At 43.7% G+C, this 14,519-nt stretch overlaps 1 protein-coding gene across 1 annotated transcript in view; it reads left to right on the top strand.

Moving 5' to 3' along the window:
• si:ch211-244b2.3 (uncharacterized protein LOC557230 homolog) overlaps positions 1–14,519 on the top strand; it is a 38,849-nt gene that overhangs the window by 11,959 nt on the left and 12,371 nt on the right. Inside the window, exons 3-9 of the mRNA XM_067999263.1 lie at positions 120–264; positions 2,757–2,877; positions 3,589–3,676; positions 6,877–6,979; positions 8,680–8,800; positions 11,844–11,925; positions 13,706–13,808. Coding sequence (XP_067855364.1) covers positions 120–264; positions 2,757–2,877; positions 3,589–3,676; positions 6,877–6,979; positions 8,680–8,800; positions 11,844–11,925; positions 13,706–13,808 — 763 coding nt within the window. The remainder of the gene's footprint in view (positions 1–119; positions 265–2,756; positions 2,878–3,588; positions 3,677–6,876; positions 6,980–8,679; positions 8,801–11,843; positions 11,926–13,705; positions 13,809–14,519) is intronic.

Below are 14,519 nucleotides of genomic sequence, written 5' to 3' on the forward strand. Positions count from 1 at the left end.
TAGATGGGAGGTCGGCCAGGAGGTCAGGCAGCCTCCGTGGAGAGAGCGAGACACAGAGTTCAGGTCGATGACCGTTCGTCAGAACTCATGGCTTGCTTGCTCTTGCTGTTTGTTTGTAGGTCTATCTATCTGGACTTTGATGAGATGGAAATTGTTGGTAGCAGTTTCAAACTGCAACGGCTGACCTCTCCACAATCCCAACGGATGGAACACTACAGCTGGTATTTCCTGGGCGATCATTCCTGGAGGGAATACGGATCTCAGGTAGGATTACTGAAGTTTGGAATGGATTTAACATTGGTGAATGGAGAGGATATAGTGGATACACCAGCTCAGTGAATGCAGTGTAAATAATGTTGGGTTTATATAGGATATTGTCATATTACCGGAGAGAGTGGAGAAACTGGGGTTGTTCTCCTCACAGCAGAGAAGGTTAAGAGGAGATTTGATGGAGGTGTTCAAAAAATCGTGAATGGGTTTGATAAAGTAAATAAGGAGAAACTGTTTCCAGTGGCAGGAGGGTCGGTAACCAGTGGACACAGATTTAAGGTGATTGGTAAGAGAACCAGAGGCGAGATGAGGAGAAATTTTTCTACACAGCGAGTTGTGATGATCTGGAATGCGCTGCCTGAAAGGGCGGTGGAAGCAGATTCAATAATAACTTTTAAAAGGGAATTGGATAAATACTTGAAGGGGAAAAAATTTACAGGGCTATGGGGTAAGAGCAGGGGGAGTGAGACTAATTGGATAGCTCTTTCAAAGAGCCGGCACAGGCACGATGGGCCAAATGGCCTCCTTCTGTGCTGTAACATAGTATGATACTAACCTTATTGCCCTTATGTGGAGATGTTATAGAATATTGTCATATATCCTTTACTTCTAATACAAGTTCGAGCACTAGGAAACACTGAAACGTAAGTTTAATACTTATCATTAAATCAAGTCAAGGAGATAATTAAACACAGCCCCTTACATACTATGTGTTCAGTTCTGGGTTTTAATTAACTCCTGAGACGTCAGTTTGACATATTACTTTATTAATCAAAGTCCGTGTGAACTCAGTCAGACACAACATTAATAGACGTTTAAGATGAATCTCTCAGACTTATTCTAATAAAAGCAGCAATTAAGTAGTTGGCTACAGACTTACACACCTGGGACACTCAGCTACGATCCAATGATTCTCCCGTTCTCCCAAAGAGACAAAGAGCAAGAAGTTTGTTTCCCTCTTTATAGTCATTTCATTGCCCATATATGGTCACATTTGTGACATTACAATTCACTTCAGTCATCAAGGTCATTGAGTTTAACTTTGTTAGCCATCTTACGACCCTTAGGTCGTCAAACAGATTGCCGAACACACACTTGAGTTTAAAGGGCCTTATACTCATCAATATCCTGTACCATTGTCGAAAGTTATCATCCTTATAGACAGAGGTCAGCTATCTTTCATTACACATATAATAACTTTCATTACACATATAATAACTATCTTTCATTACATATAATAACTATCTTTCATTACACAAATAATAACTATCATTCATTACACAAATAATAACTATCTTTCATTACACATATAATAACTATCTTTCATTACACAAATAATAACTATCTTTCATTACGCAAATAATAACTATCTTTCATTACACAAATAATAACTATCTTTCATTACACAAATAATAACTAGCTTTCATTACACAAATAATAACTATCTTTCATTACACAAATAATAACTAGCTTTCATTACACAAATAATAACTAGCTTTCATTACACAAATAATAACTAGCTTTCATTACACATATAATAACTATCTTTCATTACACAAATAATAACTATCTTTCATTACACAAATAATAACTATCTTTCATTACACATATAATAACTATCTTTCATTACACAAATAATAACTATCTTTCATTACACAAATAATAACTAGCTTTCATTACACAAATAATAACTATCTTTTATTACACAAATAATAACTATCTTTCATTACACATATAATAACTACCTTATTACGCAAATAATAACTATCTTTCATTACGCAAATAATAACTATCTTTCATTACACATATAATAACTATCTTTCATTACACATATAATAACTAGCTTTCATTACACAAATAATAACTATCTTTTATTACACAAATAATAACTATCTTTCATTACACATATAATAACTACCTTATTACGCAAATAATAACTATCTTTCATTACGCAAATAATAACTATCTTTCATTACACATATAATAACTATCTTTCATTACACAAATAATAACTAGCTTTCATTACACATATAATAACTAGCTTTCATTACACATATAATAACTATCTTTCATTACACATATAATAACTAGCTTTCATTACATGTGTCCTGGCAGCTGGAAAAGTAAGGAACTTCTTAAGGTGTAACTTTATTTACCCATATTGCTACATTTTATCCTACCCACAATTCTCATGTTAGCCATTCTGCCTTCGTTTCAGTACAAAATCACTACAAAGGCAAATGTGGTTGGGCTTAAGATGAGAAAGGAGGTCCAATTGCCTTTATTTATTTTTATTTATTCTTTGTTCATCTTATAGTTACTGATCCCAGGGACTTCTCCATGTCCCGAGCAACATTCCAGATATCATTCTGTCACAGGATGATGCAGGATCTCCAGCTCTGGCTGGAGTGTCTGTTTCACTCTCTAATCCAACCCTGATTGGAATCCATCGCCCTCCTATTAAAACATCTGCTTCTTCTTTCAAGGACACTGGCAACAAATCGGCATCGATTAAAAGTTCTGATATTGAATGCCAGTTCCAGGTGGCACCTCAGGTCTCCTTTCAGTTTCAAGTTGGACGTTCACATTACGCCATTGACTTTCGAGGTATGGAGATGATATTGTAGAATTGGTGTGCAACATTGTGTTAATGTTTTGGAGTGATAATATTATAGTATCATAGTAGGTACAACACAGAAAAAGGCCATTCGACCCATCGTGCCTGTGCCGGCTCTTTGAAAGAGCTATCCAATTAATCCCACACCCCTGCTCTTTCCCCATAGCCCTGTAAATTTTTTCCCTTCGAGTATTTATCCAATTCCCTTTTGAAAGTTACCATTGAATCTGCTTCCTTTCAGGCAGTGCATTCCAGATCATTATAGCTCACTGCGTAAAAAAATGTTTCCTCATGTCGCCTCTGGCTCTTTTGCCGATCACCTTAAATCTGTGTCCTCTGGTCACCGACCCTCCTGCCACTGGAAACAGTTTCTCCTTATTTACTCCATCAAAACCCTTCATGATTTTGAACACTTCCATCAAATCTCCCCATAATCTTCTCTGTTCTAAAGAGAACAACCCCAGCTTCTCCAGTCTCTCCACATAACTGAAGTCCCTCATCCCTGGTACCATTCTAGTAAATCTCTTCTGCACCCTCTCTGAGGCCTTCACGTCCTTCCTAATGTGCGGTGCCCAGAATTGGACACAATACTCCAGCTGAGGCCTAACCAGTGTGTTATAAAGTTTTAGCATAACTTCCTTGTTTTTGTACTCTATGCCTCTATTAATAAGACGGACATTTTTGTCCCATTGCCCTTTCAGCAATGATTCAGACTAATGTTCAAACGGGTAAGAAGAGGAAGGTCAGGAGGAGGTCACAATTCACCTCAGCGAGTCAGAACGTAAACAGGTCAGTGCAGCGTCAAAGATAAGAGGTCCGATTTATGTCGAGCTGTAAAGGAAGGTCGGATCAAGGAATTTCTAATGGATTTATCCTAAGGGTTTCCTAGATTACAATCTCCTCCGTATTCTTTTAAGTTTGTTTTTACCGATTTTAGAAAATTAGATTTTTTTTTAATTCACTCGCTATCCCAATGGGAACTGACATTTTTTTCCTTATTCTCAACCAGTAGAGAGTTTGTAATATATGGAAACTTGACATGTCAGTGAGTCATCGCCAAGATTGCTCTTGCATAGAACCGGCATGGACTTGATGGGCCGAATGGCCTCTTTCCCTACTGTAACCTTTCTATGATTCTAAGACCTGATTACAGTGAAACCTGTAAATTCCGAACACCTTAGGGGCTGTCCTTTTTTTGCAGGTGTCCTTATTTTTAAAATGGCCATTATACGTACTGTAAAAAAATTTCAGTAGAATGGCAAGTTCTTTACCCAGCATCCAGAGCGACAGAGAAACTGCTTTACCCCTGGGATCGAGCCATGCAAGCATTCAATCCCAGAGAAACTGCTTTACCCCTGGGATCGAGCCGTGCAAGCATTCAATCCCAGAGAAACTGCTTTACCCCTGGGATCGAGCCGTGCAAGCATTCAATCCCAGAGAAACTGCTTTACCCCTGGGATCGAGCCGTGCAAGCATTCAATCCCAGAGAAACTGCTTTACCCCTGGGATCGAGCCTTGCAAGCATTCAATCCCAGAGAAACTGCTTTACCCCTGGGATCGAGCCATGCAAGCACTCAATCCCAGAGATAGAGCGGTTTCTCTGCCGCTATGGATGCTGGGTAAAGAGCTCCCCATTCCACAGAAACCATTTCTTCCACGGAACCCGCTGCCGCCTCGCGCTGACCGCGTCCCGTGTTTTAAGTTGTAAAAGGTACTTGGTGCATTGAAGGCTGTCTGTAGTTCGTAATTTGCGAGTGTCTGTGGTTTCAGAATGCCTCTTGTATATTTTACAATGCAAGTTATTTGGGTTTCTCAGTTAGAGTCCGTTCTTTGGGAGTGTCCGTTTATACAGGTTTCACTGTACTTTTTTCTGTAAGCTCGTATATCACCGAAAAAATTATAAAATGATAAATTTAGAAGCCACGTCATCTTCTAGTGGCCTGATTGGTCAACAACAATAACTTGCATTTCTGTAGCGCCTTTAACGTAATGAAACAACCCAAGGCACTTCACAGGAGTGTAAATCAAACCAAATTTGACATCGAGCCACATAAGGAGATATTAGAACAGGTGACCAAAAGATTGGTCAAAGGGATAGGTTTTAAGGAGCATCTTAAAGGAGGAGAGAGAGGCGATGAGGTTTAGGGAGGGAACTCCAGAACTTAGGGCCTAGAACTTAGGGTCAAAATCCTGGAACTCCCCCCCTAACAGCACTGTGGGAGAACCTTCACCACACGGACTGCAGCGGTTCAAGAAGAAGGCCCACCACCACCTTTTCAAGGGCAATTAGGGATGGGCAATAAATGCCGGCCTCGCCAGCGACGCCCACATCCCGTGAACGAATAAAAAAAAAAGACAGCTGAAGGCACGGCCACCATTGGTGGGGCGAAGGGAGTGAGGGATGGACAAGAAACCAGAGTTGGAGGAGCGCAGAGATCTCGGAGGGTTGTGGGGCAGGAGGAGGTTACGGAGATAGGGAAGGACGAGGCCATGGAGGGATTTGAACACGAGGATGAGAATTTTAAAATTGAGGCATTGACGGGCCAGGAGCCAATGTAGGTCACTGAGCACAGGGGGGTGATTGGTGAACGGGACTTGGTGTGAGTTAGGATACGGGTATCCTCAAGAAGTCCCAAAGAGCTTTACAGCCAATGAAGTACTTTTTTGAAGTGTAGTCACTGTTGTAATGTAGGAAAATGCAGCAGCCAATTTGAGCACAGCAAGATCCCACAAACAGCATCGGAAAGACGGCACCTCCAACAGTGCAGCACTCCCTCAGTACTGCACTGGAGTGTCAGCCTGGATTATAGGCTCAAGTCCCAGTAATGGGGCTTGAACCCATGGAGATGAAAGTGCTCCCACTGAGCCAAGGCTGACACCTTTCAAGTAGATTATTTCTTTCCTTTAAAAATCCGTATGAAAAAATGACATTCCTTAACATTTTAAGTGCGATGCTCAACAAAGGGACAGAAAGTTGCCTCTTTTATAGCTCTCTGATCGACCTTGGATGTTCCCAGTCCAAGACCACACAATTCCCTGGATTTCTGCTCCTTCCCCGATCCCAATCTCTCCTCCCTTCCCTCCCCCCCCCCCCCCCCGACTCCCTCCCAACCCTAGGCTCAGAGCTAATGATTCAAAGTGTGGGGCAAGATGGGTGAAGGCTCTGCGCTCAATGGTTGATCTAAGTGGGGGGTGGGGGTTGGTGGCAGGGGGCGGGGAGAGTGTACCAGAGTTGGAAGACTGTCAAGGCTGGAGGGTTGGAGGAGATTGAACAAGGTTACAGCAGTGTGGGGAGCGAGGCCACGGGGGGGTCCGCGGATGACGACGAGGTCTTGAAGCCTGTGTACTGAGGAAAGGGGAGCAAATGGGAATCAACAAGCCGAGCGCTAAGGGCAGGTCAGGTGACGTCTATTGTGGGGGGGGGGTGGGGAAGGAAAACTTGGAGGGAAATCATTGCTGAAGTGATGTTGAGCGCCTTATAGCACATGGCAAAGACCAGCACTGGCAGAGCTCCAGGAGCAGTGACAGTACTGAGGGAGTGCTGCACTGCCAAAGGTGCCATCTTTCAAATGAGATGTTAAACCGAGGCCCCGTCTGCCCTCTCAGGCGGACGTAAAAGATCCCGCGATGCTATTTTGAAGAGCAGGGGAGTTCTCCCAAGTGTCCTGGCCAATATTTATCCCTCAACCAACAATTTAAAAAACAGATTATCCGGTCATTATCTCATTGCTGTTTGTGGGACCTTGCTGTGCGCAAATTGGCTGCCACGTTTCTTACATTACAACTTCAGAAGTACTTCCTTGGCTGTAAAGCATTTGGGACGTCTTGAGGTCATGAAAGGTGCTGTATAAACACAAGTTCTTCCTTCTTCCTAGCTTGCCTGCCCCTGACCTCTGTCCCAGTGGAACTCTATAGGAGGGAGAAGGAGTAAACAAATGGCAGGGTGCCTAACCTTACACAAAGTTCAGTAATTGTTGATTTATCTGCAGTGTTCCAGACGCAATGGGCCAGATGACGATAACAGCCCCTCTCGCCAGCTGTACTTGGCAGTTCAAAGGTGACGATGACCGGTGGTTGGATTACAGGAGACAGGTAGGACTCGCCCTTCCCTTCCCTTCCCGCATGTACGTCCCCTTCTCACACGCAGCAATCTGGAGATTCAGGTACAACAGTTACATCATCGAGAAACCATGGGTCTGAAATTCCTTTGGGGCCCTGGGAGGAAATTGGACCAATTGCCTGGCACGGAAGTGTAAAATGGCGGAAACGCAGTCCTGCAGGGATTGGGCGCCATTAAACAAGGCCGGAAAGGTGGGGGGGGGGGGGGTTGGAGAGAGAGAGTATGAATCTTGCACCCAGCCACCCTCCTCCACACCCACCCTACCACCCACACCAAGGAGGAGTGTCAGGGGGTGCTCCCAGTCTACCCCAGGAATTCCACCCAGTACACCCTTACAGGCCACAGCACAACGGTCACCAGCTGACAGCTGGCATAAGTCCCGCTGAGGTCCCAGCAAAGACCCCGGAACTCTGTCGGCCAAAGGTAATCGATCACAGAGGGGTCAATCACCTTAACTTTAGGGAACCCAACTTTCCCTCATCCAGATTCAGCGGTGACTTTCGAAAGGAAATTGGATAAATACTTGAAAAGGAAAAATTTGAAGAGCTATGGGGAAGGAGCAGGGGGGTTGGGAGGGGAAGCTAGGGGCGGGACTAATTGGACAGCTCTTTCAAAGAGCTGGCACAGGCACGATGGGCCGAATGGCCTCCTTCTGTGCTGTAAGCTTCTACGAATCTTTGTGCTGTGTGCTACATTCTTTGAAGTGGCAGATCTTATCACACAGACTGGAAACTTACAGACTAAAGCAACGAGTAACTTTATTTGGAAATAGCAGAATGAAGCTTAAGAAATGGTAAATTATACCTCTCTCCACTCCAGCACAAACTTCTTTTGCAAGTGAACTTTTCACTTCACAAACTGCTGAGGAAAAAAAAAACCCCAATTTGCATGAATGATTCAAATGGGTGTGTGTGGTGATTGGATTAAATCCTTCAATAAATGTCACAGGAAATCCTGCTATTTAAATCACCTGCAATTTCAGTCAACCAACCAATTGATGCTAATGAATATTGGTCAAGGAAACCACCAATAGAGACTCAGTTACAGAGCTGCATTTGCAATTAAAAATCTTGGAATTTGTAGTTGGCGTACTGTCCAAGTATGATTTTAAGTATTTGCTTTTTTGTTTTAAGACATGCTCCTGTTTTAAATTTGGATTTATTTATAAGGTAGAGATCTCCTGTGGCATTGTTAAGTCAGATGAGACGTTGTTTCATACGGAGAGGATCTTGTACGACGTTAATGGAATGTATTATTCTGCTGCTAAAGTGAATCTATGTCCCATTTAAAAGGCCACAAAGTCTCCTTCTTGTTAAGTGAGCATGAGTTCAGGTCAATCAGAGTTTAATCGTTCTCCGGCGAGGAGACTTTGCAGGTTGTGAATTTCAGGCTCCAGATCAATCACTGGCTTCCTTTCTTAGTTTTTATAGATTGTTTTGCATCAGGAACAAAGTGAGATGTTTGGGGAATAATGAACACACGCTGGACACAAGACTTTATATATTTCTGTTTACCTCTTCTGTCTGTAAATCAATCTATATATATATATATATATACACATATTCGCTGAAAGTTCACAAGCTAATATTCCTCCAGTTATTTTGTATATAATGTGAAGCTGCAGTTTTGTACAGTGCAGGCTGCGTGATTCTGACTTGTTTAAATTACACAGGACGAACTTGGAACCATTTGCTCAGTCAGTAGTCAAGATATTGAACAGAGTTATCAGCAGAATCCCCGGGGATCCCAACAATTTACTGCCGGATTATTCACATACACGCTGGATTTTTCAGGTACGATATTGTATCTATAAATCAGTTATAGAATCGTACAGCACAGAAGGAGGCCATTCAGCCCATCGTGCCTGTGCCGGCTCTTTGAAAGAGCGATCCAATTAGTCCCACTCTTTCCCCATTCTTTCCCCATGGACCTGCAAATTTTTCCTTTGAAGTATTTATCCAATTCGCTTTTTATCCAATTTGCTGAAGTTATTATTGAATCTGCTTCCACCGCCCTTTCAGGCAGCGCATTCCAGATCATAACAACTCGCTGTGTAAAAAAAATTCTCCTCAACTCTTTTTTTTGCCAGTTATCGTTAATCTGTGTCCTCTGGTTGCCAGTTTCTCCTTATTTACTCTCTCAAAACCCTTCATAATTTTGAACACCTCTATTAAATCTCCCCTTAACCTTCTCTGCTCTAAGGAGAAAAATCCCAGCTTCTTGAGATTGTTAATATGATGGTTCATGAATAACGGAACTGAGTGGTGCTGCCAAGTACTAGAACATAATGGGAACAAAACTGGCTTCACAAACCCAATACATAGAAATACACAAAAGTTACAATGTGGAAACAGGCCATTCGGCCCAACCAGTTTGTGTCAGCGTTTACCCTCCACTTGAGCAAATAGTTCTAGTTACATTTACCTGCCCTGTTCCCATATCCCTTCGATCCCTTTTCCTTTATCCACCTATCCAATTTAACCTTGAATGTTGACATTGTTTCTGCCTCAACCACTAACCCTGAGAGTGAATTCCACGGCCTCAAAACTCTCAGTGTGAGGAAGTTTCTCCTGCCCTCTGTTCTAAATCTCTGATATTTAATCTTGTATCACTGGCCCCTCATTCTTGAACCCCTCAATTACAGGAAACAGTCTGCCTCCATCTACCCTGTCCCATCCTATCGTAACTTTAAACACTTCCATCGTATCACCCTGTAATCTGCGTTGTTCCAACGAATGAAGCCCCAATTTTTCAAGTCTTTCTCTGTGTTTGTATTTCCTCGTACCAGGCAGCATTCTCGTGAATCAGCATTGTACCCTCTCTAAAGCGTCAATAACCATCCTGAGCCCATCACCTGAATTTCCCCTTTTTTGTGCTTACGACAGAGGGAAATTTGTTCCCGATTGATCTCTTCTCTGTCGCCGTGCATTAACCGTATCGGCTCAGTAACTCTGCTATCGTAGGTGTTACACTCTCATCCTTCACAGACTGTTGTAAAAATACTAAGCGCACACAATAGTGGGCATTGTCTGAGGCTGAGGCTAAACCTAGGAATCGCTAGTTGAAAAAAGACTGCGTTCCATCTAATTCGCCTTCTACCATCCTGGTAATCACACGATACAAGGATAATGGAGTTGTTGACTAATCATAGCAATCAATCTCTATCAATGAGTCTACAACAGGCCCAGACATGAGGTGAGGAAAACCCCCAGTGGGGGAGAGCTTTGGGAACCAGAGGTCCAAAGTCACCTGTTCCTCCCGAGCCTGTTACACTCACCACACGTCCTGTCTCAAATTACTCGTGCTAAAGTATGTCATTTGGGTATGTCATTTCCCCTTTATCTTACCTGCGCTACATCTAACACACAACGGCGCTGGATGCTGACATTTGCTGTAACAAAAAGAAAATGCTATTCTTCCTCAGCACTGACATTCCTTAAAAAGAAATAACTTCTGTTTATTTAACCTCTTTCACATCTTCAGAATGTCCCAAAGCACTTCACAACCAACGGACTATTTTTGAGGTGCAGTTGATGTTGTCTTTTAGGCAATTGTCACACAAATGAGAAAGGATGAACCTGCATTTATATAGCGCCTTTCACAATTACGGGACATCCCAAAGCGCTTCACAGACAAAGAATTACTTTTGAAATGTAGTCACTGTTGTAATGTAGGAAACGTGCCAGCTAATTTGCGCACAGCAAGGTCCTACATACAGCAATGTGATAAACATAGAAACATAGAAAATAGGAGCAGGAGTAGGCCATTCGGCCCTTCGAGTCTGCTCTGCCATTCAATATGATCATGGCTGATCCTCTATCTCAATACCATATTCCCGCTCTCTCCCCATACCCCTTGGCGCCTTTTGTGTCTAGAAATCTATCTAGCTCCTTCTTCAATATATTCAGTGACTTGGCCTCCACAGCCTTCTGCGGTAGAGAATTCCACAGGTTCGCCATCCTCTGAGTGAAGACATTTTTCCTCATCTCAGTCCTAAATGTCCTACCCCGTATCCTGAGACTGTGACTCCTCATTCTGGACCCCCCAGCCAGGGGAAACATCCTCCCTGCATCCAGTCTGTCTAGCCCTGTCAGAATTTTATATGTTTCAATGAGATCCCCTCTCATTCTTCTAATCTTGAATGAATACTGACCAAATAATCTGCTTTTTTAGTTATTTTGATTGAGGGATAAATATTAGCCCCAGGACACCGAGGAGAACTCCCCTGCTCTTCTTCGAAATAGCATCATGGGCCTGAGAGGGCAGACAGAGCCTCGGTTTAACGTATCATCTGAAAGACGGCACCTCCAACATTGCAGCCCTCCCTCAGTACTGCACTGGGAGTGTCAGCCTGGATTGTGCGCTCAAGGATAAGACGTTAAACTGAGTTCCTGTCTGCTCTCACAGCTGGATGTAAAAGATCCCATGGAACTATGCAAAGAATAGCAGGAGAGTTTTCCCCGGTGTCCTGGCCAATATTTATCCCTCAACCAACATCACTAAAAGCAGATTATTTGGTCATTATCACATTGCTGTTTGTGGGATCTTGCTGTGCACAAACTGGCTGCTGCATTTCCTACATTACAACAGTGACTACACTTCAAAAGTACTTCATTGGCTGTGAAGTGCTTTGGGACATCTTGAGGTTGTGAAAGGCGCTATATAAATGCAAGTTCTGTCTGTCTGTCTTTCTTTTAGAACAAATTCAACTCTGAAGGACTTTCTCAGCGTTGAGCTTAATGGATAAATAAATATATAAACACAGTTATCTCTGCTCATCCGAATATTTTTGTGGAGCTTGGTTTTATTTTGTTTGTTGCTCTTGAATTTTTGCAGCCATGACACAGAAAAACCTTTTGATTGGCACCCAGAGAGCTGTGAGACGCCTGGTAAACCCCAGCCTTTCAGGAGCAAGTGGGTGAGTGTGTGGAGCGTGTGTGTATACAGCACTAGCCCAGACTACAAACACAACCGTAACATCAGCAATGGAGTTTACTGAGAAATGTATTTAGTCAAAGCTGCACCTTTCAGTGATGAAACAGTTTGTTGAGGCGTGATCTGATTAAGGTGTTTAAAATGTTTAAAATGTTAAAGAGATTCAGTATGGTAGGTACAGAGAAACTATTTCCTCTGATGGGGGAAATCAAGAACAAGGAGGCATAACCTTAAAATTAGAGCCAGGTCCATTCAGGAACAAAATCAGGAAGCACTTTTTCACACAAAGGGTAGTGGAAATCTGGAACTCTCTCCCCCCACAAAAGGCTGTGGACGCTGGGGATCAGCTGGAGCTTTCAAGACTGAGATCGATAAAATTTTTGTTAGGTAAAAGTATCAAGGGAAATGGAGCAAAGGCAGGTTAATAGAGTTAAAGTACAGATCAGCCGTGATCTGAGTGAAGAGCGGAGCAGGCTTGATGGGCTGAATGGCCTCCTCCTGTTCCTATGTTCCTAATGGGCACCAGATATTCCGATGTGCGCTCCCGTGTCTGGAGCACACTAATGGAAATTTACCCTAAAGGAGCAACCCAACCATATTCTGAAATGGACCAGCTGCGATGCTCATTCTGGTCAGTGAGTATTTGTTTGTAATCCTGGCAACTCTCGTGACACAGCTGCCCTGGAGCGTCAAACTGGAGGGACTATCTTCCAAATTGCCTCAATTCCTCCAGCTGGCTGTGGGTTCACCTCCACCAGAAATAGTATTGTCTCATACAGTGGGAAACCAAAACCATGATACTTGGATTTCAATTGTAATTGAGATACAACGACTATTTTAATATTGCGTACATGCCTTTTTAAAGGATAAATGTGATCTCCTGGACTAGTTTCGATCGCCTGAAGGGATTGGAGAGGAATTCTCTTCTTTTTTCCTGATTGGCTCCGGTTTTTTCTGTTTTTGTTTTTTTGCCTTTCCCAGGAGATCCCTTGACTCCTGGTCACCGTTTAGTCCGGATGCTCCGGCCATTACGACGTGGGGCACGTTTTGATGGACCAGCTGGTCTTTTCCTGCCTGTCGTTTCCATATGTTTGTATTTTTTAAGCCCTTGGGAGCACATCACAAGGAGTCATTGCTGCAGTGCTGCTTCTTACAAAAAAAAAGAACTTGCATTTTTATAACAGCCTTTGTATCCTCGCGGATGTCCCAAAACTTCACAGCCAACAAATTACTTTTGGGCTGAGTACAGTGGTGTAGTGATTATAATACTGGACCAACAATCCAGTGGTTATGAGTTCCAATCCCATCATAACAAGTTTGTGGGGCTGAATTCAATAAATATGGTAATTTAAAATTAACCACGAAAGCTGCCAGATGGCAACAAAAGACCAACAGGTTCACTAACACTTGGGTCTCAGCCGTGGCTCAGCGGGTAGCACTCGCTCCTCTGAGTCAGAAGGATGTGGGTTCACTGTCGGAGGTGCCGTCTTTGGGATGAGAAGTTAAACTGAGGTCCAGTCGGCCCTCTATGTAAAAGATCCCACGGCCGCTATTTGAAGAAGAGCAGGGGACATCTCCCCGGTGTCCTGGCAAATATATATCACCAACCAACACCTGAAAAACAGATCATCTGCTCATTTATTTCATTGCTGTTCGTGGGATCTTGCTGTGCCCCAATTTGGCTGCCGCGTTTCCTACATTGCAACAGTGACTACACTACCCTGGCAAATAAAGAAGTTCAGTAATTGTTGATTTATCTGCAGTGCTCAAGACGCAATGGGCCAGATGACGATAACTGCCCCTCTCGCCAGCTGTACTTGGCAGTTCAAAGGTGACGATGACCGGTGGTTGGATTACAGGAGACAGGTAGGACTCGCCCTTCCCTTCCCTTCCCGCATGTACGTCCCCTTCTCACACGCAGCAATCTGGAGATTCAGGTCCAACAGTTACATCATCGAGAAACCATGGGTCTGAAATTCCATTGGGGCCCTGGGAGGAAATTGGACCAATTGCCCGGCACGGAAGTGTAAAATGGCGGAAACGCAGTCCTGTGGGTGTTGGGCGCCATTAAACAAGGCCGGAAAGGGTGGGGTGGGGGGGGTGGTGGAGAGCAGGAATCTTGCACCCAGCCACCCTCCTTCTCTCCGTCCCCCCCACTACCCTCCACGTCAAGGAAGTGTGTCAGGGGGTGCTCCCAGTCTACCCCAGGAATCCCACCCAGTGCACCCGTACAGGCCACAGCACAACGGTCACCAGCTGACAGCTGGCAGAAGTCCCGCTGAGGTCCCAGCAAAGACCCCGGAGTTCCATCGGCCAATGGTAATCAATCACAGAGGGGATCAATCACCTTAACATTAGAGAACCCAACTTTTCCTGAGGAGTCTTCTTTAAATTGGCCTGCCTGGTTTTGGCCATTCCCATTGGAGCAGCACGCGGCGCTCTGATTTTCTTCGGCGGGCTTGGGGCCTGCTCCACCTCACCTCCTCCGTGGGAGTGGGCCAGTTGGAATTTTGGGCTTTGAGTATCTATGGGTTTCGAACCTGTTGCGTTTGGCCTTGTTTGCGTTGCTTACACTGT

This window comes from Heptranchias perlo, chromosome 18 (assembly GCF_035084215.1).
Source record: "Heptranchias perlo isolate sHepPer1 chromosome 18, sHepPer1.hap1, whole genome shotgun sequence".
NCBI classification, from domain to species: Eukaryota; Metazoa; Chordata; class Chondrichthyes; order Hexanchiformes; family Hexanchidae; genus Heptranchias; species Heptranchias perlo.